Source organism: Oncorhynchus mykiss, chromosome 25, assembly GCF_057628025.1.
Source record: "Oncorhynchus mykiss isolate SJ-2025 chromosome 25, ASM5762802v1, whole genome shotgun sequence".
Taxonomy (NCBI): Eukaryota; Metazoa; Chordata; class Actinopteri; order Salmoniformes; family Salmonidae; genus Oncorhynchus; species Oncorhynchus mykiss.
In genome coordinates, this window is record NC_143046.1 from 55965001 (window position 1) to 55991699 (window position 26699).

The window sequence follows — 26699 nt, forward strand, 5'->3', positions numbered from 1 at the left end:
AACATAAGGACAGAAGAAAAAGGAAAAGAAAACAGGACAAGAAAGTGAAACAGTCCTCTGAAGAAACAAGAGACCATAATACAAGAAACAGCACTTCTATTGCAACATTGTAGCCAACATCACCAGCGTTGCTATGGAAATTGTTTACCCACCAGACATCCAAACAGAGAAAGCTAAGAAAAGTTTCCAAGGTTTGTTGATGGGACAGAACCATGAATGCCTGTTTGCAGATCTTACCAGTTACAAAACAAGAGCAAATTTAATCTTTAATACCAATCGAGGGAACATATGGAAAAAGGTTATTTGCAACCATTTCCCTTTCTCAAAAAAGAGAGGCATCAGCCAAGGATGTCAGATCAGCATTTTTGAAGAAGCTGACCAGAGCAACACATATCAAACAGTAAACTGATATAATAATGGAACTGTATTGATACAAGGCAATGATTCAAGCCTCCAGGCTTTTGAGAATAGGTTTGCTACCCTAAAAGCAGACGCTGACATCATCTCAGAAACTGAGGAAAAAGTCAAGGAGGGAGATGGAGAAAAGCAGACCCCAATGGTCTCTGTGACCCAGCAGGAAGCCCTCAATGTCCCTTTACCTACCTCACCTGCAACAGACAGAGTCAAGGACATGTCAATTTCAATAAGAACACCTGCTATGCAACGTTTCCACAACACCCTCTCTCTAGTCGAAGCAGAGATCATAGAACTCAGAGAGAACAAGCTTCAAGAGGAGTACACTGTCCAGAAACTAAAAGAAGAGATGAAACAGTTCAGGGAGGAGAGCAGAGCATGTATTGCTAAATTAGAAAGCAGAATGGACAAGCTGAGTCAGACAAATGATGACCTCAGAGACCATCTGAGCACAACAAGAAAGGAGCTCGAACAAAAAGAGAGATACATTGACACACTCAACCGGCAGAGAGTCATTGTGTCCTCTGCATCTAGAGAACATGTCCACCAGCTTGGTACAACACAAGCAGAACCTGAGACCAGCATGGCCTCCACCACACAGCCTGATGACACTGCACCAGCCTATCAGTCTGCTCCAGCCCAGGTCAACCTACCAGCCTCTCAGTCTGCTCCAGCCCAGGTCAACCTACCAGCCTCTCAGTCTGCTCCAGCCCAGGTCAACCTACCAGCCTCTCAGTCTGCTCCAGCCCAGGTCAACCTACCAGCCTCTCAGTCTGCTCCAGCCCAGGTCAACCTACCAGCCTCTCAGTCTGTTCCAGCCCAGGTCAACCTACCAGCCTCCCAGTCTGCTCCAGCCCAGGTCAGAATACCAGCCTCCCAGTCTGCTCCAGCCCAGGTCAACCTACCAGCCTCCCAGTTTGCTCCAGCCCAGGTCAGAATACCAGCCTCCCAGTCTGCTCCACCCAGACAATCACCCACAACTGCAATCCTAATTGATTCAAATGGGAAGTTCTTAGTCCAGGAAAGATTATTCCCTAGACACCAGGTGTATAAGTTCTGGTGTCCTACAACTGAGAGTGCAATGCAGCTACTCAGTCAGAACAGGATTGACACCCCTGACAACATCATCATCCACACTGGCACTAACGACCTTCATGCCAAAGGTGAAAATGTATCTGGGGCAGTGAGAAGAGTGGCAGAACGGGCACAGGCTATGTTCCCAACAACCAATATAGTTGTGTCCACCCTCCTACCAAGAAAAGACTTCCCAGGAAAGTTGATCGACAAAATAAATCAACAGATCACTGTGGACTGTGCCTCACTGCTCAACGTCAGAACGGCTCACCACCCCACTCTGACATGTCAACACTTATATGATAATATACATCTTGATCAGGACAGTATCAGAACCTTTGCCAAGGACTTAAAAGATGCAACACTTGGCAGGGACCCACACACCCATCACCCCAGCTACAGAGGTCCCCCGCCCCACCTTCTGAAACAACAGTACCTCCACCATCCCGAGGAGAAAAGAGCCAGACATGGCTTATTACAGCACAGCTCTACTAGACCAGGCCCAACACAGCACATATTTACCAGACCAGACCCGCCTCAGGACAGCACAACTAGACCCGTCCCATCACAACACAGCTCTACTAGACCTGGCCCATCACAACACAGCTCTACTAGACCCGGCCCATCACAACACAGCTCTACTAGACCCGGCCCATCACAACACAGCTCTACTAGACCCGGCCCATCACAACACAGCTCTACTAGACCCGGCCCATCACAACACAGCTCTACTAGACCTGGCCCATCACAACACAGCTCTACTAGACCTGGCCCATCACAACACAGCTCTACCAGACCAGACCCATCACAAAACAGCTCTGACCACTACTCCAGGGTCGGTCAGAACACTGCCCTTCAGGGAAGTAGACCACATGATGCAGTCCACACCATGTATCAGTCAGATCGTCAGCCTACATATGCTGAGGTAACCTCTGGCAGAAGACCCCTAGAACAATCAGAGATAGGAGAGGTGCGCCAACTACTGCAACTAATATGCAGACTACTGAGCTAGACAGTCCCTTTAATTCACACACGGGCACGCGCACACACACACAGGGTTGCAGATTGCATTGTACTTATTTTATGTGCAATCTTATTCCATTCTTATTAATTTGTTTACAAACATTCCTAAATGTATTGACACCGGTATTATAATAATTATTATATGTAATGGTGTGTGTGTGTGTGTGCGCGTGTGTGTATATTGTGTGTGTGTGTATGTGTATGTGTGTATATGTATGTGTATGTGTATGTGTGTATATGTATGTGTGTATGTGTATGTGTATGTGTATGTGTATGTGTATGTGTATGTGTATGTGTATGTGTATGTGTATGTGTATGTGTATGTATATATATATATATATATATATATATATATATATATATATATATATATATATATCGATGTACTTTACTCAAACCAGTGAATATCCCTTATTATAAATGAGATCATTAACTATCAGCTCTTGGAATATCCAGGGCCTATACTCTTCACATTTTGGTTATAAAACAACAAATCCAGAATTGATTAAAAACATCAAGGGACAGGACATCATAATCCTACTGGAAACATGGTGTCGTGGAGACATAGATACTCAGTGTCCCTCAGGCTATAGAGAAAGTTTACTACCATCAATCAAACATAAAAATGTTAAACGGGGCCGAGACTCAGGTGGAATCATCATTTGGCATAAGCAGGACTTAGCACCGATTGAAATGAAAAAAGGTACCACTCACATTTGGCTAAAACTTAACAAAGGTACAATCTATTGTGACAATGATGTATACATATGTGCAGCTTATGCTCCTCCTTCAGATTCATCATATTATGATGATCAGTTTTTTGATAATCTCCAGACAGAAATCATTACATTTCAGGCGCAAGGTAAAGTGCTTCTTTGTGGAGATTTCAATGCAAGAACAGGTTCTGAGCCTGACTACACTGATGCGGGAGGTAACCACCACATATTTGGACACCCCTCCTTGTACAGTAGCCCAATCATAAATAATAGAAACAGTCCTGACCAAATACTGAACAAAAATGGAAAAGAGTTAGTACATCTCTGTCGAGCCTTAGGCCTGTACATGCTTAATGGTAGAATCAGAGGGGACTCTTTAGGTCAGTTTACTTACTGCTCAGCTCTTGGGACAAGTGTAGTCGATTATGCCATCACTGACATTGACCCCTCCTCCATTAGTGCATTCACTGTCAGACCACAGACACCATTGTCAGATCACAGTCAGATCAACGTGTTTCTGAAGAAATTAACCGGCAATATTAATTCAAAAAAACAGCCCAATAAACTCTACAACATAAACCAATCGTACAGATGGGCTCCAAACAGTGCAGAGACATTCATTGAAACATTGAACTCAAATGAAATGATGAACTCTATACAGTTTTTCAATAACTCACAGTACCAAAACAATAAAGATGGTGTCAATTCGGCTACTCAAAACATCAACTGCATATTCCAAAAAGCAGCATCGAAAGCAAATTTGAGAAAACCAAAGCAATGCAACATCAGAAGCAAAAATCAAAATGTTTCTGACAAATGGTTTGATAATGAATGTAAAACAATTAGAAAACACCTAAGACAAATGTCAAACAAAAAACATAAGCAGCAAAACAACCCAGAGCTACGATATGAATACTTTGAAACTCTGAAACAGTATAAACAAACACTGAAATGCAAGAAATTGAATTATACCAACAAGACACTTGATGAAATTGAAAACGCAATTGACCAAAATCAGTTCTGGGACATGTGGAACAATTTAAGCACAACAAAGCCACAAGAATTAGCCATACAAGATGTAGGAATTTGGAAAAATTATTTTGATAATCTATACAAAAACATCCCACAAAAAGACTTACAACAGAACCAATTAGAAATTAAAGAAACATTGAACATCCTTGAATCAGTCATTAAAAACAACCAAAATCCATTAGATTACCCAATAACACAACAAGAACTAAATGAAAAGCTCAAATCTATTAAATCAAAGAAGGCTTGTGGTGTAGACAACATCAGAAATGAAATGCTGAAAAACAGCACACCTGAGTTGCAAAATGCTGTGCTTAAATTGTTCAACATGGTGTTAACTTCTGGCTGCTTCCCTGATGTCTGGAACCAGGGGCTCATCTCCCCTATCCACAAAAATGGAGACAAATCAGACCCCAATAATTACAGGGGAATTTGCGTAAACAGTAACTTGGGAAAGATTTTCTGTAGCATTTTGAATTCAAGAATTCAAACCTTTCTTCAAGAAAAAAATGTAATAAGTAAATGTCAAATTGGCTTTCTTCCTAACCATCGCACTACTGACCACCTTACACACACTAATTAATAAACACGTCCACCAAAAAAAAGAGGGCAAAATCTTTGCTTGCTTTATTGACTTTAAAAAATCATTTGATTCGATTTGGCACGAAGGGCTATTCTACAAAATTCTACAAAGTGGACTTGGTGGTAAGGCGTATGACTTAATAAAATGTATGTACACAGAAAACAAGTGTGCAATAAAAATCAAAAACCAAAGAACAGAATTTTTTTCACAATGTCGAGGTGTGAGACAAGGCTGCAATTTGAGTCCAAATCTTTTCAACATTTATATCAATGAATTAGCAGACATGTTGGACCAATCTCCAGCCCCAGGACACTATTTGACACAGAGGTGAAATACCTGCTATATGCTGATGACTTGGTACTTCTATCAACAACCAAAGAAGGTCTTCAACAAAACATTAATATTCTGGAGCAATATTGCCATAATTGGGCCCTGGCAGTAAATTTCCCAAAAACTAAAATCATGATTTTCCAAAAAAAACCCAGGTGTCAGAAACACAAATGTAAATTCACCCTGAACAACACCTTAATTGAACACACAAAAAATTACACCTACCTTGGTCTGACCATATCTGCATCGGGAAACTTTAATATGGGAGTGAAGGCACTCAAAGAAAAAGCCCGCAGAGCAATGTATGCAATAGAAATTATTCAAAATCAACATCCCAATTAGAATTTGGACTAAAATATTTGACAGTGTAATCCTACCAATAGCACTTTATGGAAGTGAGGTTTGGGGGCCACTCAATAAACTGGATTTTAAAATGTGGGACAAACATCCAATTGAAGCCCTACATGCAGAATTCTGTCGGAAAATCCTACAAGTCCAGAGAAATACACCAACTAATGCATGTAGGGCAGAATTGGGCCGCTTTCCAGTAATAATGAAAATACAGAAAAGATCATTAAAATGTTGGCTACATCTAAATTCAAGTCCAAATTCGAGTCTGCAATTTAAAGCACTTCAAGCCCAAGAGCTGAGCCCAGAAACGAGCCCTCTCAGTCAGCTGGTGTTGGACCTCACCAACCAAGCTGACACCAGCACTGCTTCAAAAGAAATAATTCCAATAAGCAAAATCATGAACCAATCAAAGGAATCATATTTACAATACTGGAAAAACGAAACAAAATCCCAAAGCCGACTAAATTGCTATCTGACCCTAAACAGAGAATATGAATTGGCTGATTATCTCTACTCTGTCAGAGATATGAAGCAGAGACAGATCCTTACCAAGTACAGGCTGAGTGACCACCGATTGACAATAGAAACCGGCAGACATAAAAAGACATGGCTACCCAAAGAGGAGCGTGTATGTGGTCACTGCATGACAGGGGAGGTAGAGACAGAGATGCACTTTCTCCTTTACTGTGATAAATATGCCTCACAAAGAGATTCATTATTCACAGAAATGACTACATATATTCCACATTTTTACAAATTGAACCCAGAGGAAAAACTAAGAATACTCATGGGCGAAGGAGCAATGGCTCCTCTTGCAGCCAAATATGTATTTTCCTGCCATAGCCTGAGGGACACTGAATAATAACATCTGCATAGTAAACAGTAACTTACTTATTATTACTATTATTGTTATTACTATAATTATTAATGTTTACTGTAGACTGTTACCATTTTATTGTTATTATTTTTGTATTATTATTTACTACCATTTTATATTATTATTTGCTATCATTTATAATTTTGTTACAATGTATATTGTATACATTGTTGCTTTGGCAATATTGACACAATGTTTTTCATGCCAATAAAGCAGCTTGAATTTGAATTTGAGAGAGACGGTGTGTGTGTGTGTGTGTGTGAGATAGAGAGAGAGAGACGGTGTGTGTGTGTGTGTGTGTGTGTGTGAGATAGAGAGAGAGATGGTGTGTGTGTGTGTGTGTGTGTGTGATAGAGAGAGAGAGACGGTGTGTGTGTGTGTGTGTGTGTGTGTGTGATAGAGAGAGAGACGGTGTGTGTGTGTGTGTGTGTGTGATAGAGAGAGAGAGACGGTGTGTGTGTGTGTGTGTGTGTGTGTGTGTGTGTGTGTGTGATAGAGAGAGAGACGGTGTGTGTGTGTGTGTGATAGAGAGAGAGACGGTGTGTGTGTGTGTGTGTGTGTGTGTGAGATAGAGAGAGAGAGACGGTGTGTGTGTGTGTGTGTGTGAGATAGAGAGAGAGATGGTGTGTGTGTGTGTGTGTGTGTGTGTGATAGAGAGAGAGAGACTGTGTGTGTGTGTGTGTGTGTGTGATAGAGAGAGAGAGACGGTGTGTGTGTGTGTGTGTGTGTGTGATAGAGAGAGAGAGACGGTGTGTGTGTGTGTGTGTGTGTGTGAGATAGAGAGAGAGAGACAGTGTGTGTGTGTGTGTGTGTGTGATAGAGAGAGAGAGACAGTGTGTGTGTGTGTGTGTGTGTGTGATAGAGAGAGAGAGACTGTGTGTGTGTGTGTGTGTGTGTGATAGAGAGAGAGAGACGGTGTGTGTGTGTGTGATAGAGAGAGAGACGGTGTGTGTGTGTGTGTGTGAGATAGAGAGAGAGACGGTGTGTGTGTGTGTGATAGAGAGAGAGACGGTGTGTGTGTGTGTGTGTGAGATAGAGAGAGAGAGACGGTGTGTGTGTGTGTGTGTGTGTGTGAGAGAGAGAGACGGTGTGTGTGTGTGTGTGTGAGATAGAGAGAGAGATTGTGTGTGTGTGTGTGTGTGTGTGAGATAGAGAGAGAGATGGTGTGTGTGTGTGTGTGTGTGTGATAGAGAGAGAGAGACGGTGTGTGTGTGTGTGTGTGTGTGTGTGTGTGTGTGTGTGTGTGTGATAGAGAGAGAGACGGTGTGTGTGTGTGTGATAGAGAGAGAGAGACGGTGTGTGTGTGTGTGTGTGAGATAGAGAGAGAGAGACGGTGTGTGTGTGTGTGTGTGTGAGATAGAGAGAGAGAGACGGTGTGTGTGTGTGTGTGTGTGTGTGAGATAGAGAGAGAGAGACGGTGTGTGTGTGTGTGTGTGTGTGAGAGAGAGAGACGGTGTGTGTGTGTGTGTGTGAGATAGAGAGAGAGATTGTGTGTGTGTGTGTGTGTGTGTGAGATAGAGAGAGAGATGGTGTGTGTGTGTGTCTGATAGAGAGAGAGAGACGGTGTGTGTGTGTGTGTGTGTGTGTGTGTGTGTGTGTGTGATAGAGAGAGAGACGGTGTGTGTGTGATAGAGAGAGAGAGACGGTGTGTGTGTGTGTGTGTGTGATAGAGAGAGAGAGACGGTGTGTGTGTGTGTGTGTGTGTGTGTGTGTGTGTGTGTGTGTGTGTGTGTGATAGAGAGAGAGACGGTGTGTGTGTGATAGAGAGAGAGAGACGGTGTGTGTGTGTGTGTGTGTGATAGAGAGAGAGAGACGGTGTGTGTGTGTGTGTGTGTGTGTGTGTGTGTGTGTGTGTGTGTGTGTGTGTGTGATAGAGAGAGAGACGGTGTGTGTGTGATAGAGAGAGAGAGACGGTGTGTGTGTGTGTGTGTGTGTGTGTGATAGAGAGAGAGACGGTGTGTGTGTGTGTGTGTGATAGAGAGAGAGAGAGACGGTGTGTGTGTGTGTGTGTGTGTGTGTGATAGAGAGAGAGACGGTGTGTGTGTGTGTGTGTGTGTGTGTGATAGAGAGAGAGAGACGGTGTGTGTGTGTGTGTGTGTGTGTGTGTGTGAGATAGAGAGAGAGAGACAGTGTGTGTGTGTGTGTGTGTGTGTGTGTGATAGAGAGAGAGAGACGGTGTGTGTGTGTGTGTGTGATAGAGAGAGAGAGACGGTGTGTGTGTGTGTGTGTGATAGAGAGAGAGACGGTGTGTGTGTGTGAGTGTGTGTGATAGAGAGAGAGAGACGGTGTGTGTGTGTGTGTGTGTGTGTGTGTGTGTGTGTGTGTGTGTGTGTGTGTGTGTGTGTGATAGAGAGAGAGAGACGGTGTGTGTGTGTGTGTGATAGAGAGAGAAACGGTGTGTGTGTGTGTGTGTGTGTGTGTGATAGAGAGAGAGAGACAGTGTGTGTGTGTGTGTGTGATAGAGAGAGAGACGGTGTGTGTGTGTGTGTGTGTGTGTGTGTGTGTGTGTGTGTGAGAGAGAGAGACGGTGTGTGTGTGTGTGTGCTAGAGAGAGAGAGAGAGAGAGACGGTGTGTGTGTGTGTGTGTGATAGAGAGAGAGAGACGGTGTGTGTGTGTGTGTGTGTGATAGAGAGAAACGGTGTGTGTGTGTGTGTGTGTGTGTGTGATAGAGAGAGAGACAGTGTGTGTGTGTGTGTGATAGAGAGAGAGAGAGAGAGAGACGGTGTGTGTGTGATAGAGAGAGAGAGAGAGACGGTGTGTGTGTGTGTGTGTGTGTGTGTGTGTGAGATAGAGAGAGAGACGGTGTGTGTGTGTGTGTGTGTGTGTGTGTGATAGAGAGAGAGAGACGGTGTGTGTGTGTGTGATAGAGAGAGACGGTGTGTGTGTGTGTGTGTTATAGAGAGAGAGACGGTGTGTGTGTGTGTGTGTGATAGAGAGAGAGAGACGGTGTGTGTGTGTGTGTGTGTGTGTGTGTGTGTGTGTGTGTGTGTGTGTGTGATAGAGAGAGAGACGGTGTGTGTGTGTGTGATAGAGAGAGAGAGACGGTGTGTGTGTGTGTGTGTGAGATAGAGAGAGAGAGACGGTGTGTGTGTGTGTGTGTGTGAGATAGAGAGAGAGAGACGGTGTGTGTGTGTGTGTGTGTGTGTGTGAGAGAGAGAGACGGTGTGTGTGTGTGTGTGTGAGATAGAGAGAGAGATTGTGTGTGTGTGTGTGTGTGTGTGAGATAGAGAGAGAGATGGTGTGTGTGTGTGTGTGATAGAGAGAGAGAGACGGTGTGTGTGTGTGTGTGTGTGTGTGTGTGTGTGTGTGTGTGTGTGTGTGTGTGTGTGTGATAGAGAGAGAGACGGTGTGTGTGTGATAGAGAGAGAGAGACGGTGTGTGTGTGTGTGTGTGTGTGTGATAGAGAGAGAGAGACGGTGTGTGTGTGTGTGTGTGTGTGTGTGTGTGTGTGTGTGTGTGTGTGTGTGTGTGTGTGTGTGTGATAGAGAGAGAGACGGTGTGTGTGATAGAGAGAGAGAGACGGTGTGTGTGTGTGTGTGTGTGTGTGTGTGTGTGTGTGTGTGTGTGTGTGTGTGTGTGTGATAGAGAGAGAGACGGTGTGTGTGTGATAGAGAGAGAGAGACGGTGTGTGTGTGTGTGTGTGTGTGTGTGTGTGTGTGATAGAGAGAGAGACGGTGTGTGTGTGTGTGTGTGTGTGATAGAGAGAGAGAGAGACGGTGTGTGTGTGTGTGTGTGATAGAGAGAGAGAGAGACGGTGTGTGTGTGTGTGTGTGTGTGTGTGTGTGATAGAGAGAGAGACGGTGTGTGTGTGTGTGTGTGTGTGATAGAGAGAGAGAGAGAGAGAGACGGTGTGTGTGTGTGTGTGTGTGTGTGTGTGTGTGTGTGAGATAGAGAGAGAGAGACAGTGTGTGTGTGTGTGTGTGAGTGTGTGTGATAGAGAGAGAGAGACGGTGTGTGTGTGTGAGTGTGTGTGATAGAGAGAGAGAGACGGTGTGTGTGTGTGTGTGTGTGTGTGTGTGTGTGTGTGTGTGTGTGTGATAGAGAGAGAGAGACGGTGTGTGTGTGTGTGTGATAGAGAGAGAAACGGTGTGTGTGTGTGTGTGTGTGTGTGTGATAGAGAGAGAGAGACAGTGTGTGTGTGTGTGTGTGATAGAGAGAGAGACGGTGTGTGTGTGTGTGTGTGTGTGTGTGTGTGTGTGTGAGAGAGAGAGACGGTGTGTGTGTGTGTGTGTGTGCTAGAGAGAGAGAGAGAGAGAGACGGTGTGTGTGTGTGTGTGTGATAGAGAGAGAGAGACGGTGTGTGTGTGTGTGTGTGTGATAGAGAGAAACGGTGTGTGTGTGTGTGTGTGTGATAGAGAGAAACGGTGTGTGTGTGTGTGTGTGTGTGTGTGATAGAGAGAGAGACAGTGTGTGTGTGTGTGTGATAGAGAGAGAGAGAGAGAGAGACGGTGTGTGTGTGATAGAGAGAGAGAGAGAGACGGTGTGTGTGTGTGTGTGTGTGTGTGTGAGATAGAGAGAGAGACGGTGTGTGTGTGTGTGTGTGTGTGTGTGTGATAGAGAGAGAGAGACGGTGTGTGTGTGTGTGATAGAGAGAGACGGTGTGTGTGTGTGTGTTATAGAGAGAGAGACGGTGTGTGTGTGTGTGATAGAGAGAGAGAGACGGTGTGTGTGTGTGTGTGTGTGTGTGATAGAGAGAGAGACGGTGTGTGTGTGTGTGTGTGAGATAGAGAGAGAGAGACGGTGTGTGTGTGTGTGTGTGAGATAGAGAGAGAGATGGTGTGTGTGTGTGTGTGTGTGTGTGATAGAGAGAGAGAGACGGTGTGTGTGTGTGTGTGATAGAGAGAGAGAGATGGTGTGTGTGTGTGTGTGTGTGTGTGTGTGAGAGATAGAGAGAGAGATGGTGTGTGTGTGTGTGTGTGTGTGTGTGTGTGTGATAGAGAGAGAGAGACGGTGTGTGTGTGTGTGTGTGTGAGATAGAGAGAGAGACGGTGTGTGTGTGTGTGTGTGAGATAGAGAGAGAGATGGTGTGTGTGTGTGTGTGTGTGTGATAGAGAGAGAGAGACGGTGTGTGTGTGTGTGTGTGTGTGTGTGTGTGTGTGAGATAGAGAGAGAGATGGTGTGTGTGTGTGTGTGTGTGTGATAGAGAGAGAGAGACGGTGTGTGTGTGTGTGTGTGATAGAGAGAGAGAGAGACGGTGTGTGTGTGTGTGTGTGATAGAGAGAGAGAGACGGTGTGTGTGTGATAGAGAGAGAGAGACGGTGTGTGTGTGTGTGTGTGTGAGATAGAGAGAGAGAGACGGTGTGTGTGTGTGTGTGTGAGATAGAGAGAGAGAGACGGTGTGTGTGTGTGTGTGTGTGAGATAGAGAGAGAGATGGTGTGTGTGTGTGTGTGTGTGTGATAGAGAGAGAAACGGTGTGTGTGTGTGTGTGTGTGTGTGTGTGTGTGATAGAGAGAGAGACGGTGTGTGTGTGTGTGTGTGTGAGAGAGACGGTGTGTGTGTGTGTGTGATAGAGAGAGAGAGAGAGAGACGGTGTGTGTGTGTGTGTGTGTGTGTGTGTGATAGAGAGAGAGAGACGGTGTGTGTGTGTGTGTGTGTGTGTGTGATAGAGAGAGAGACGGTGTGTGTGTGTGTGTGTGTGTGTGATAGAGAGAGAGAGACGGTGTGTGTGTGTGTGTGTGTGTGTGTGATAGAGAGAGAGAGACGGTGTGTGTGTGTGTGTGTGTGTGTGTGTGTGTGATAGAGAGAGAGACGGTGTGTGTGTGTGTTTGTGTGTGATAGAGAGAGAGAGACGGTGTGTGTGTGTGTGTGTGTGTGTGTGTGTGTGTGTGTGATAGAGAGAGAGAGAGAGAGAGAGACGGTGTGTGTGTGTGTGTGTGTGTGTGTGTGATAGAGAGAGAGACGGTGTGTTTGTGTGTGATAGAGAGAGAGAGAGAGACGGTGTGTGTGTGTGTGTGTGTGTGATAGAGAGAGAGAGACGGTGTGTGTGTGTGTGTGTGATAGAGAGAGAGAGACGGTGTGTGTGTGATAGAGAGAGAGAGACGGTGTGTGTGTGTGTGTGTGTGTGATAGAGAGAGAGAGACGGTGTGTGTGTGTGTGTGTGATAGAGAGAGAGAGACGGTGTGTGTGTGATAGAGAGAGAGAGACGGTGTGTGTGTGTGTGTGTGTGAGATAGAGAGAGAGAGACGGTGTGTGTGTGTGTGAGATAGAGAGAGAGAGACGGTGTGTGTGTGTGTGTGTGTGAGATAGAGAGAGAGATGGTGTGTGTGTGTGTGTGTGATAGAGAGAGAAACGGTGTGTGTGTGTGTGTGTGTGATAGAGAGAGAGACGGTGTGTGTGTGTGTGTGTGTGTGAGAGAGAGAGACGGTGTGTGTGTGTGTGTGATAGAGAGAGAGAGAGAGAGAGACGGTGTGTGTGTGTGTGTGTGTGTGTGTGTGTGTGTGTGATAGAGAGAGAGAGACGGTGTGTGTGTGTGTGTGTGTGTGTGTGATAGAGAGAGAGAGACGGTGTGTGTGTGTGTGTGTGTGTGTGTGTGTGTGTGTGTGTGATAGAGAGAGAGACGGTGTGTGTGTGTGTGTGTGTGTGATAGAGAGAGAGAGACGGTGTGTGTGTGTGTGTGTGTGTGTGTGTGTGTGTGATAGAGAGAGAGAGAGAGACGGTGTGTGTGTGTGTGTGTGTGTGTGTGTGTGATAGAGAGAGAGACGGTGTGTGTGTGTGTGTGTGTGTGTGAGATAGAGAGAGAGACGGTGTGTGTGTGTGTGTGTGTGTGTGATAGAGAGAGAGAGACGGTGTGTGTGTGTGTGTGATAGAGAGAGAGAGACGGTGTGTGTGTGTGTGATAGAGAGAGAGAGACGGTGTGTGTGTGTGTGAGATAGAGAGAGAGAGAGACGGTGTGTGTGTGTGTGTGTGTGTGTGTGTGTGTGTGATAGAGAGAGAGAGAGAGAGAGAGACGGTGTGTGTGTGTGTGTGTGTGTGTGTGTGTGATAGAGAGAGAGACGGTGTGTTTGTGTGTGATAGAGAGAGAGAGAGAGACGGTGTGTGTGTGTGTGTGTGATAGAGAGAGAGAGACGGTGTGTGTGTGTGTGTGTGTGATAGAGAGAGAGAGACGGTGTGTGTGTGATAGAGAGAGAGAGACGGTGTGTGTGTGTGTGTGTGTGAGATAGAGAGAGAGAGACGGTGTGTGTGTGTGTGTGTGTGTGTGATAGAGAGAGAGACGGTGTGTTTGTGTGTGATAGAGAGAGAGAGAGAGACGGTGTGTGTGTGTGTGTGTGATAGAGAGAGAGAGACGGTGTGTGTGTGTGTGTGTGTGATAGAGAGAGAGAGACGGTGTGTGTGTGATAGAGAGAGAGAGACGGTGTGTGTGTGTGTGTGTGTGAGATAGAGAGAGAGATGGTGTGTGTGTGTGTGTGTGTGTGTGTGATAGAGAGAGAAACGGTGTGTGTGTGTGTGTGTGTGATAGAGAGAGAGACGGTGTGTGTGTGTGTGTGTGAGAGAGAGAGACGGTGTGTGTGTGTGTGTGATAGAGAGAGAGAGAGAGAGAGACGGTGTGTGTGTGTGTGTGTGTGTGTGTGTGTGTGTGTGATAGAGAGAGAGAGACGGTGTGTGTGTGTGTGTGTGTGTGTGTGTGTGATAGAGAGAGAGAGACGGTGTGTGTGTGTGTGTGTGTGTGTGTGTGTGTGTGTGTGTGTGTGTGTGTGTGATAGAGAGAGAGACGGTGTGTGTGTGTGTGTGTGTGTGATAGAGAGAGAGAGACGGTGTGTGTGTGTGTGTGTGTGTGATAGAGAGAGAGAGACGGTGTGTGTGTGTGTGTGTGTGTGTGTGTGTGTGTGTGTGATAGAGAGAGAGAGAGAGACGGTGTGTGTGTGTGTGTGTGTGTGTGTGTGATAGAGAGAGAGACGGTGTGTGTGTGTGTGTGTGTGTGTGAGATAGAGAGAGAGACGGTGTGTGTGTGTGTGTGTGTGTGATAGAGAGAGAGAGACGGTGTGTGTGTGTGTGTGATAGAGAGAGACGGTGTGTGTGTGTGTGTGTGATAGAGAGAGAGACGGTGTGTGTGTGTGTGTGTGATAGAGAGAGAGAGACGGTGTGTGTGTGTGTGATAGAGAGAGAGAGACGGTGTGTGTGTGTGTGATAGAGAGAGAGACGGTGTGTGTGTGTGTGATAGAGAGAGAGAGACGGTGTGTGTGTGTGTGTGTGAGATAGAGAGAGAGAGACGGTGTGTGTGTGTGTGTGTGTGTGTGTGTGTGTGTGATAGAGAGAGAGACGGTGTGTTTGTGTGTGATAGAGAGAGAGAGAGAGACGGTGTGTGTGTGTGTGTGTGATAGAGAGAGAGAGACGGTGTGTGTGTGTGTGTGTGTGATAGAGAGAGAGAGACGGTGTGTGTGTGATAGAGAGAGAGAGACGGTGTGTGTGTGTGTGAGATAGAGAGAGAGAGACGGTGTGTGTGTGTGTGAGATAGAGAGAGAGAGACGGTGTGTGTGTGTGTGTGTGTGTGTGAGATAGAGAGAGAGATGGTGTGTGTGTGTGTGTGTGTGTGATAGAGAGAGAAACGGTGTGTGTGTGTGTGTGTGTGATAGAGAGAGAGACGGTGTGTGTGTGTGTGTGTGTGTGAGAGAGAGAGACGGTGTGTGTGTGTGTGTGATAGAGAGAGAGAGAGAGAGAGACGGTGTGTGTGTGTGTGTGTGTGTGTGTGTGTGTGTGTGATAGAGAGAGAGAGACGGTGTGTGTGTGTGTGTGTGTGTGTGTGTGATAGAGAGAGAGAGACGGTGTGTGTGTGTGTGTGTGTGTGTGTGTGTGTGTGTGTGTGTGTGTGTGTGTGTGTGTGATAGAGAGAGAGATGGTGTGTGTGTGTGTGTGTGTGTGATAGAGAGAGAGAGACGGTGTGTGTGTGTGTGTGTGTGTGTGTGTGTGTGTGTGTGTGATAGAGAGAGAGAGAGAGACGGTGTGTGTGTGTGTGTGTGTGTGTGTGATAGAGAGAGACGGTGTGTTTGTGTGTGATAGAGAGAGAGAGAGACGGTGTGTGTGTGTGTGTGTGTGAGATAGAGAGAGAGACGGTGTGTGTGTGTGTGTGTGTGTGTGTGATAGAGAGAGAGAGACGGTGTGTGTGTGTGTGTGATAGAGAGAGACGGTGTGTGTGTGTGTGTGTGATAGAGAGAGAGACGGTGTGTGTGTGTGTGTGTGATAGAGAGAGAGAGACGGTGTGTGTGTGTGTGATAGAGAGAGAGAGACGGTGTGTGTGTGTGTGATAGAGAGAGAGAGACGGTGTGTGTGTGTGTGTGTGAGATAGAGAGAGAGAGACGGTGTGTGTGTGTGTGTGTGTGAGATAGAGAGAGAGAGACGGTGTGTGTGTGTGTGTGTGTGTGATAGAGAGAGAGAGACGGTGTGTGTGTGTGTGTGTGTGTGTGTGATAGAGAGAGAGAGACGGTGTGTGTGTGTGTGTGTGTGTGATAGAGAGAGAGAGACGGTGTGTGTGTGTGTGTGTGTGTGTGTGTGTGTGTGATAGAGAGAGAGATGGTGTGTGTGTGTGTGTGTGTGATAGAGAGAGAGAGACGGTGTGTGTGTGTGTGATAGAGAGAGAGAGACGGTGTGTGTGTGTGTGTGTGTGTGTGTGTGAGATAGAGAGAGAGATGGTGTGTGTGTGTGTGTGTGTGTGTGTGATAGAGAGAGAGAGACGGTGTGTGTGTGTGTGTGTGATAGAGAGAGAGAGACGGTGTGTGTGTGTGTGTGTGTGATAGAGAGAGAGAGACGGTGTGTGTGTGTGTGATAGAGAGAGAGAGACGGTGTGTGTGTGTGTGTGTGTGAGATAGAGAGAGAGAGACGGTGTGTGTGTGTGTGAGATAGAGAGAGAGAGACGGTGTGTGTGTGTGTGTGTGTGAGATAGAGAGAGAGATGGTGTGTGTGTGTGTGTGTGTGTGATAGAGAGAGAGATGGTGTGTGTGTGTGTGTGTGTGTGATAGAGAGAGAAACGGTGTGTGTGTGTGTGTGTGTGTGTGTGTGTGTGTGTGTGTGTGTGTGTGTGTGTGTGTGATAGAGAGAGAGACGGTGTGTGTGTGTGTGTGTGTGTGAGAGAGAGAGACGGTGTGTGTGTGTGTGTGATAGAGAGAGAGAGAGAGAGAGACGGTGTGTGTGTGTGTGTGTGATAGAGAGAGAGAGACGGTGTGTGTGTGTGTGTGTGTGTGTGTGATAGAGAGAGAGACGGTGTGTGTGTGTGTGTGTGTGTGTGTGTGTGTGATAGAGAGAGAGAGACGGTGTGTGTGTGTGTGTGTGTGTGTGATAGAGAGAGAGAGACGGTGTGTGTGTGTGTGTGTGTGTGTGTGATAGAGAGAGAGAGACGGTGTGTGTGTGTGTGTGTGTGTGTGATAGAGAGAGAGAGACGGTGTGTGTGTGTGTGTGTGTGTGTGTGTGTGTGTGATAGAGAGAGAGAGAGAGAGAGAGACGGTGTGTGTGTGTGTGTGTGTGTGTGATAGCGAGAGAGACGGTGTGTGTGTGTGTGTGATAGAGAGAGAGAGAGACGGTGTGTGTGTGTGTGTGTGTGTGTGTGTGTGTGTGTGTGTGTGTGTGTGTGTGTGTGTGTGTGTGTGTGTGTGTGTGTGTGTGTGTGATAGAGAGAGACGGTGTGTGTGTGTGTGTGTGTGTGTCAGACGGTGAGTCAATGACAGAATTTAGTGGTAGCAGTAGTAGTGAGTGATGAAGTCAGTCAGTGGGATAGGAATTCCTGCTGCGTTTCTGGTACCACTTTTTCTCTGCATATTCTATGTTATAAAGCCGTTAAGGTGCGTTTCACCGCTGACTAACAAGAGACATTAGTTACACTAAAAGCCATCACACAATGTGATTGGACCACAACATTATTCCCAATATCATGTCCCTGAATCACATCAAACATGCTCAGAGCTGCTGCAATGCCTCAGCATTTCCCCCAAGCCTGCTGTCAACACAGACAGTACACACAGAGACAGACTGAACCCTGAGAGGCACACTGCCAAGGGACATCAGGTCATTTACAACGGGCCCACAACTCCCTAATTGAATATCATTTACTCACGCATCGACCAGTTTGCCATGGCCCGTGACAGATGGAGAGAGTGAGGGCAGAGGCAGGGAGGGAGGGAGAGATGAGTGGAGGGAGAGAGGGAGACAGGTGGAGGAGAGATGAGTGGAGGGAGGGAGGGAGACAGGTGGAGGAGAGATGAGTGGAGGGAGGGAGACAGGTGGAGGAGAGGGCGCTCAGGCTCAAAGAAAGATGGATGGAGGAAAGCGTGGAAGCAAGGAAGTGTGAAGCAGTGAGAGATGGAGGGAACCAGAGATTAGAGCAGAAATTGGAGAGGAGCGGGTGAGAAGAGGACTGTACAGAATACACAGTACACAGTACTCACCAGCCGAAGCAGAAGAGGGCCAGGTAGAAGCCAAGTAGTGTAGCCACCACATGCCTGATGAAAGGCCTGGCCTTACTGGGGTGGAGATAGAGACGGAACCACAAGGCTGTGAGCAGGGCAAACAGCTGGCACACCACAAAGTTCACCTGGGTGAGGAGACACACACAAGGAGATTGTCACAACGTTAGTGAGTTTTGTACCATCCTAAATAAATCATTTTTCACTACAAGAGTGAGAACAGTGCCTTTTTTCCAGCAGACAGACAGGCAGACTGTGGGAGCTGGCAATGCAACATGGGAGGACACACTTTGTTGATAGAACAAGATTTTGATAAGGCTCTTGTTTGCCTTGATAACTGGTTAAGGCAGGCATAGAGGACACATTTTTAAAAATATATATATATTTTTTTGAGATCTTTCCGGGAACCGGTTTGGTTTCCTCTTGTTTATTCCATGTGAGCAAAGCCTGGCATAAAAGCCAAAACGACGTCAACTCAACGCGAGACTGGTGGTGCAATTTCAAGGATGAACCGAGATCCACGCCAACACACCCACACAGTGCATAGCCCATCTTATCGATTGCAGCAGGCAGAACTATTGCAGGAGCCGCCGGGCTGCTAAAGTCAACAACAGGGACAGCAACGATCACCTGTTCACCTATTACCTTTCAGTGATTCCCGGCACCCAAAAGCAAAGAGACAAAGTGTGCATAGTAACTGTGGCCACACATCCAATCTACAATGAGAAGTGACTAGTTGTTTTCTCATTCCCACACACAATAGAGTATTCCAAAAGGACTGCTATGGTACAATGCAATTATTCTTCAAGATTATATATACACACACACACACACATATAGATATATAAAAATGTATATTATTTATTTATTTACCTAGGACTGTGACTAGGCTATTTAGATAATGTGTGTGTGTGTGTGTGTTACTTTGCTTGATGTGCGTGTCAACTCCACCGCAGCCTCATCCATTGGTTCCTCTCATCCTCCAGTGTTTCCACGGTGAATCTCATTCTTCACTTGAGGGGGGGGGGGGGGGGGGGATGCAGATTCACACACGCCTCTGTTTTGACGGCCCGGGCACCCAGATTGAATTTGGAACGCTTTCAGGTTGCCTTCGGCTTACTGTACGTCCAACACTCTTCCCCCACCACCACCACCACCACCACCCGGTCTCAGGAGCCTCCGCGCTTGTTTACTTACCCATCTAAGTGCCGCGCTACGTTGTCCGCGCATTGCTCAAGGGGAAGATGCCGAAGCAAGACTGAGGAAAGAAATAGACAAACTGATCCCGAGCATCTCCTACTTGACTCTGCTCACTAGTAGGACTGTTTTTTTTATACACACACGACTAATATACTGTGGCTTTGGATTTGAAACCGCTATGGAGAATGTACGTAGGTTAACATTTGACAGACAAGATGGTATTCATCTACAAAACAATGCCCCCTGCCACACAAGCAGTTGAGTAAATGAACAGAGTCACTGGAACCAAATGGGCGGTAAATAGCACAGAGGGGGAGGACACGGCCCCGTTTCATTCCCTAAAGTGTGGTCTCGGAGCGCGGGGTCAAAGCAGCTTTACCAGGCACTACCCAGATTGACTGGGGCTGGAGGGTTGGGTAACGGTAAGAATGGAAGCCCCCATTCCCCCCATGATTATGATCAGCACAGTTTGATAAGCCATTTGGTGTGAGTTAGTGATGCAAAAATACACACACTATCAACAAATGTAAAATAAAGAAATTAGGAAGTATCAGAATGAGATAGATATCTATTTTTCACACCATGAGGTGTATAGACAGTATATGAAAATAAAAAGGAGTGTACAGCAGTAGAGCCGTGACTAGAATACAGTACATACAGTGCCTTGCGAAAGTATTCGGCCCCCTTGAACTTTGCGACCTTTTCCCACATTTCAGGCTTCAAACATAAAGATATAAAACTGTATTTTTTTGTGAAGAACCAACAACAAGTGGGACACAATCATGAAGTGGAACGACATTTATTGGATATTTCAAACTTTTTTAACAAATCAAAAACTGAAAAATTGGGCGTGCAAAATTATTCAGCCCCTTTACTTTCAGTGCAGCAAACTCTCTCCAGAAGTTCATTGAGGATCTCTGAATGATCCAATGTTGACCTAAATGACTAATGATGATAAATACAATCCACCTGTGTGTAATCAAGTCTCCGTATAAATGCACCTGCAATGTGATAGTCTCAGAGGTCCGTTAAAAGCGCAGAGAGCATCATGAAGAACAAGGAACACACCAGGCAGGTCCGAGATACTGTTGTGAAGAAGTTTAAAGGCGGATTTGGATACAAAAAGATTTCCCAAGCTTTAAACATCCCAAGGAGCACTGTGCAAGCGATAATATTGAAATGGAAGGAGTATCAGACCACTGCAAATCTACCAAGACCTGGCCGTCCCTCTAAACTTTCAGCTCATACAAGGAGAAGACGGATCAGAGATGCAGCCAAGAGGCCCATGGTCACTCTGGATGAACTGCAGAGATCTACAGCTGAGGTGGGAGACTCTGTCCATAGGACAACAATCAGTCATATATTGTACAAATCTGGCCTTTATGGAAGAGTGGCAAGAAGAAAGCCATTTCTTAAAGATATCCATAAAAAGTGTTGTTTAAAGTTTGCCAAAAGCCACCTGGGAGACACACCAAACATGTGGAAGAAGGTGCTCTGGTCAGATGAAACCAAAATTGAACTTTTTGGCAACAATGGAAAACGTTATGTTTGGCGTAAAAGCAACACAGCTCATCACACTGAACACACCATCCCCACTGTCAAACATGGTGGTGGCAGCATCATGGTTTGGGCCTGCTTTTCTTCAGCAGACGATGGTTAAAATTGATGGGAAGATGGATGGAGCCAAATACAGGACCATTCTGGTAGAAAACCTGATGGAGTCTGCAAAAGACCTGAGACTGGGACGGAGATTTGTTTTCCAACAAGACAATGATCCAAAACATAAAGCAAAATCTACAATGGAATGGTTCAAAAATAAACATATCCAGGTGTTAGAATGGCCAAGTCAAAGTCCAGACCTGAATCCAATCGAGAATCTGTGGAAAGAACTGAAAACTGCTGTTCACAAATGCTCTCCATCCAACCTCACTGAGCTCGAGCTGTTTTGCAAGGAGGAATGGGGAAAAAAATGTCAGTCTCTCGATGTGCAAAACTGATAGAGACATACCCCAAGCGACTTACAGCTGTAATCGCAGCAAAAGGTGTCGCTACAAAGTATTAACTTAAGGGGGCTGAATAATTTTGCACACCCAATTTTTCAGTTTTTGATTTGTTAAAGTTTGAAATATCCAATAAATGTCGTAACCCTTCATGATTGTGTCCCACTTGTTGTTGATTCTTCACAAAAAAATACAGTTTTATATCTTTATGTTTGAAGCCTGAAATGTGGCAAAAGGTCGCAAAGTTCAAGGGGGCCGAAAACTTTTGCAAGGCACTGTATATGCACTCATTATTGTTGTCATTTTATTGTGTTAGCTTTTTACTTTTTGTTTGGCCCTGTCCGGGGGTGTCCTTGGATGGGGCCACAGTGTCTCCTGACCCCTCCTGTCTCAGCCGCCAGTATTTATGCTGCAGTAGTTTATGTGTCGGGGGGCTAGGGTCAGTTTGTTATATCTGGAGTACTTCTCCTGTCCTATTCGGTGTCCTGTGCTCTCTAATTCTCTCTCTCTCTCTCTCTCTCTCTTTCTTTCTCTCTCTCGGAGGACCTGAGCCCTAGGACCATGCCTCAGGACTACCTGACATGATGACTCCTTGCTGTCCCCAGTCCACCTGGCCGTGCTGCTGCTCCAGTTTCAACTGTTCTGCCTTATTATTATTGGACCATGCTGGTCATTTATGAACATTTGAACATCTTGGCCATGTTCTGTTATAATCTCCACCCAGCACAGCCAGAAGAGGACTGGCCACCCCACATAGCCTGGTTCCTCTCTAGGTTTCTTCCTAGGTTTTGGCCTTTCTAGGGAGTTTTTCCTAGCCACCATGCTTCTGCACCTGCATTGCTTGCTGTTTGGGGTTTTAGGCTGGGTTTCTGTACAGCACGTTGAGATATCAGCTGATGTACGAAGGGCTATACAAATAAATTTGATTTGATTTACTTTAGATTATTTAGTCAATATCTTCTTAACTATTTCTTGAACTGTATTGTTGGTTAAGGGCTTGTAAGTAAACATTTCAAGGTAAGGTCTACACTTGTTGTATTCGGCACATGTGACATACAATTTATTTGATTTGAAAGTGGGTGAAAAAGTATGGCAACATTAAAGTGAACAGTGTGTGTCCGCCCGCCCGCCTGTCCGCCCATCCGTCCGTCCCCGCCCACCGTCCTCCCGCGTCAGTCCCCGCCCAGCGTCCTCCCGCGTCGTCCGCCCCCCATCACTAGTAGCCGTTCAGTGTCGACACACCGACAGCGACTTTAGCTGAGACGACACCATTGAGCACAGAAGCAGTGACATGCATAACAAAACATCCATCTATTTTCAGTTAGCTCATGGCAGCAACTGCATTTTACAGAATACAGTAGAATCATTGTACTTGTAATTGTAATTTGTACCTAGGCAGTCTAGGTTGTCCCTGTAGATTGAGAAAAGGAAAAACTAAGAATTTCTCTGACTTCTCAAACCCCGGCCTGGTCGGGTTGCTTCGCAAGCGTTCCCGGAAATCTTGCGGCGTTGCGCCTCTGGGTTTAGAACCGGTGTCTCGACTCTGTTGAGACTGACAGTGCATTTTGAGTTAAACGGGAGGACTTCGGTTTGGCTAACAGATGTAGCGACAGTTAGCGGCTGCTGGCGCTAACCACTCGTGGCATGAGCCTGAGTATCATATCAGCACATATTTACAGTACACAGAGGTCCTTTGTCTCTCTTCAGGCACAAACAGTAGGGCGAAAAGCACAAACAGTAGGACGAAAAGCACAAACAGTAGGACGAAAAGCACAAACAGTAGGACGAAAAGCACAAACAGTAGGGCGAAAAGCACAAACAGTAGGGCGAAAAGCACAAACAGTAGGACGAAAAGCACAAACAGTAGGGCGAAAAGCACAAACAGTAGGGCGAAAAGCACAAACAGTAGGACGAAAAGCACAAACAGTAGGGCGAAAAGCACAAACAGTAGGACGAAAAGCACAAACAGTAGGGCGAAAAGCACAAACAGTAGGGCGAAAAGCACAAACAGTAGGGCGAAAAGCACAAACAGTAGGGCGAAAAGCACAAACAGTAGGGCGAAAAGCACAAACAGTAGGACGAAAAGCACAAACAGTAGGACGAAAAGCACAAACAGTAGGACGAAAAGCACAAACAATGGCGGCGCGGACTTCTTGTTGTCCTCCCACTTCTATTGTAATCGGTATCATTGTTTGGGGAATGAATGCTTTCTGGTGCTAACGAGGCGATAATTAGGACGTGGATAGGGTGAAGGGCCGTTTGGTCTACATTATGGAGGGAAAGGGAGGTGGAGAAGAGAACAGTTTTGCTTTAAAGCGATCATTTGTAAAACAGTGGTCAAACCTTTGAGTCATGATCACTTTCTAAGTCAAAATGCAGGCCGAGATCTACAGCTCAGATTTTTAAATTTTACCTTACTTAAAAATAAGCCTATGCAACATTAACCCATTAAAACAATACTGTAGCAGTGAGGTTCGTGCAGTAGACTGTGGGCCCAATACATTATCACCGCATCCTGGCCTTGCGTGAACTGCCCTGCCAATGGATTGTTGTACGGACCATGTAAAAAAAAATATTTCATATTTGGAGGTAGGCTATATGATCACACCGGTAATAGTTCAGTTGCTGCATTACTTGTGATGCACAGCTGAGTGAGCATATTTAAATAAATTAGCTTTTTAAGTTTTACTGAGCTGATGGGGCCTGTCCCGCCGCTGACCCTGGCCAAAACAGGCACACAGTCTACCAGCTGATGGCAAAACTCGAGTCGCACCACATTATTTCTGCCTCACTCACAAATTCATGGTGTTACTCCAAGAACAGAGAAAGTGAAATATTCCTTGATAAAAAATAAAAAAAGACCCAAGCAGCTAATAATAACGCAAGCCTACACTTCGACTCATTTCAGCTTCAGTGCTGGTTGTAGCGCGAGTGGAAGTAGGAGGAAAGTGCATTTTATGGCATGTAAAAAGTGAACACTTTATTTTTTGTTTTTTTAAGTGTTGACAACGCTGAGTATGAACTTAAACTCGGTCATAAAAACAGCATCTATATTACAGTATTTGTTGACAGTCTCTCTCCAGCCATGGTTTTAAAAACATTTTGAAATCTCACAGTATCAACTTTGCTGTAGCTTTCTTTAACGCCTGCTACGTTACTGCAGATACTAAATCGAAGCCATTCGATTGGACAGCGGTAGGCCTATATGGTATAACTGATGGCCGGGAAGGCAGAGTTTGTACCTTCAGACAAATGAAATGGTTCCTAAATAAATAAAAAACGAGCAACAACAACAACAGGAACGCAAGGCTTTACCGGGGTTGTTTTTTTACAGAAACGTTTGGCAAGCGACTAGGAATGCCGTGGAGATCGACCAGTTGGTTAACCGGTTATGGCTGCATCCCTTTGTTCTCAATTTCCGCCTGAAGACATACCCAGATCTAACTGCCTGTAGCACAGCCCCAGAGGCTAGGATATGCATATTCTTGGTATCATTCGAATGGAAACATTCTGAAGTTTGTGGAAATGTTCATTTAATGTAGGAGAATATAACACAGTAGATCTGGTGGAAGAAAAGTGAAAGAAAGAGCATACGTTTTCTGTTTTTTATTGTTGTAGTATCATCTTTCACATGTACTAGAATAGCCACACAGTCAGATAGGATGCTGGAGATCATTTTGATGGATAACACAACAGGGCCACTGTAGGTGTGCAAAGTTTCAGACTGATAACTTCAGGAATGGGTGAGCTACATGACATTTTACATGAAGTCACCCAGGTGTCCCACACAAGTTGCCCAAATGTACCCAAGTGGCCGAATTGGTGAAATGACCTATAACTATATACAGCAGTGCAAATAACTATATACAACATATCAAAAAGCAATTCTAACACACACACACAAAAAAACAAAAAAAGTTTTTTAAAAAATATTAGAAAATAAATGTATAGAAAAAAAAAGAAAAAAAAAAAAACAGTACACCCTTTGGAAGTCCTCGACAATATTTTGCTGCCTGTGCCATGTTCCATAGCAGTCTCTTTCTGATGTAAAGCATAGGCAAACTGAACAAGTGGTGCAGCTCATGCGACACAGAACACAACGACACCTCCATGCTGTCCCCTTTTGGCCCTGATGCACAGTCATGCCTGCAGTAATGAACTGTGGCATATGAACACCACTGGGGGCACAGGTAGAGCTGGCAGCTTGGCACCGGGGGCTCCCAGTCGGAGTCGCTATCACTGTGAAAGAAAACATTAAAACAATATTTGTATTGTATGAGCCTTTTATCATCACATAAAATAAACATATGTATTTTATAGAGCGGAGGGAACAGTCACTAAGGTGAAGTGCTGTTCCATTCAACTCCGGCCATTGTTGTGGGACGGCCCTCCCCTGAACAGCACCCAATGGCTATTTCATATGGAAATGGGGAGGAGAGCAGGCGCAGTGGCCATGTGTGTGTTTGCTGTTCTACTCCATTCCATTTGAATAAAAAAATGGAAAATATAATCTGACATGGAAAATATATACACTGCTCAAAAAAATAAAGGGAACACTTAAACAACACAATGTAACTCCAAGTCAATCACCCTTCTGTGAAATCAAACTGTCCACTTAGGAAGCAACACTGATTGACAATACATTTCACATGCTGTTGTGCAAATGGAATAGACAACAGGTGGAAATTATAGGCAATTAGCAAGACACCCCCAATAAAGGAGTGGTTCTGCAGGTGGTGACCACAGACCACTTCTCAGTTCCTATGCTTCCTGGTTTTGGTCACTTTTGAATGCTGGTGGTGCTTTCACTCTAGCGGTAGCATGTGAAGGAGTCTACAACCCACACAAGTGGCTCAGGTAGTGCAGCTCATCCAGGATGGCACATCAATGCGAGCTGTGGCAAGAAGGTTTGCTGTGTCTGTAAGCGTAGTGTCCAGAGCATGGAGGCGCTACCAGGAGACAGGCCAGTACATCAGGAGACGTGGACGAGGCCGTAGGAGGGCAACAACCCAGCAGGAGGGCCGCTACCTCCGCCTTTGTGCAAGGAGGAACAAGAGGAGCACAGCCAGAGCCCTGCAAAATGACCTCCAGCAGGTCACAAATCTGCATGTGTCTGCTCAAACGGTCAGAAACAGACTCCATGAGGGTGGTATGAGGGCCCGACGTCCACAGGTGGGGGTTGTGCTTACAGCCCAACACCGTGCAGGATGTTTGGCATTTGCCAGAGAACACCAAGAATGGCAAATTCACCACTGGCGCCCTGTGCTCTTCACAGATGAAAGCAAGTTCACACTGAGCACGTGACAGACGTGACAGAGTCTGGAGACGCCGTGGAGAAAGTTCTGCTGCCTGCAACATCCTCCAGCATAACCGGTTTGGCGGTGGGTCAGTCGTGGTGTGGGGTGGCATTTCTTTGGGGGGCCGCACAGTGCTCCATGTGCTCGCCAGAGGTAGCCTGACTGCCATTAGGTACCGAGATGAGATCCTCAGACCCCTTGTGAGGCCATATGCTGGTACAGTTGGCCCTGGGTTCCTCCTAATGCAAGACAATGCTAAACCTCATGTGGCTGGAGTGTGTCAGCAGTTCCTGCAAGAGGAAGGCATTGATGCTATGGACTGGCCTGCCCATTCCCCAGACCTGAATCCAGCACATCTGGGACATCATGTCTCGCTCCATCCACCAACGCCACATTGCACCACAGACTGTCCAGGA

The 26699-nt window shown here is 45.8% G+C and overlaps 1 protein-coding gene across 3 annotated transcripts in view; it reads right to left on the reverse strand.

Annotated features, from left to right (window-relative positions):
• Window positions 1–26699, reverse strand: part of mboat2a (membrane bound O-acyltransferase domain containing 2a) — a 117732-nt gene that overhangs the window by 51285 nt on the left and 39748 nt on the right. For all 3 annotated transcript variants that reach the window (XM_090220574.1, XM_036962314.2, XM_090220575.1), the window contains exon 2: window positions 17769–17914. In XM_090220574.1, the coding sequence (XP_090076700.1) occupies window positions 17769–17914 (146 nt within the window). The remainder of the gene's footprint in view (window positions 1–17768; window positions 17915–26699) is intronic.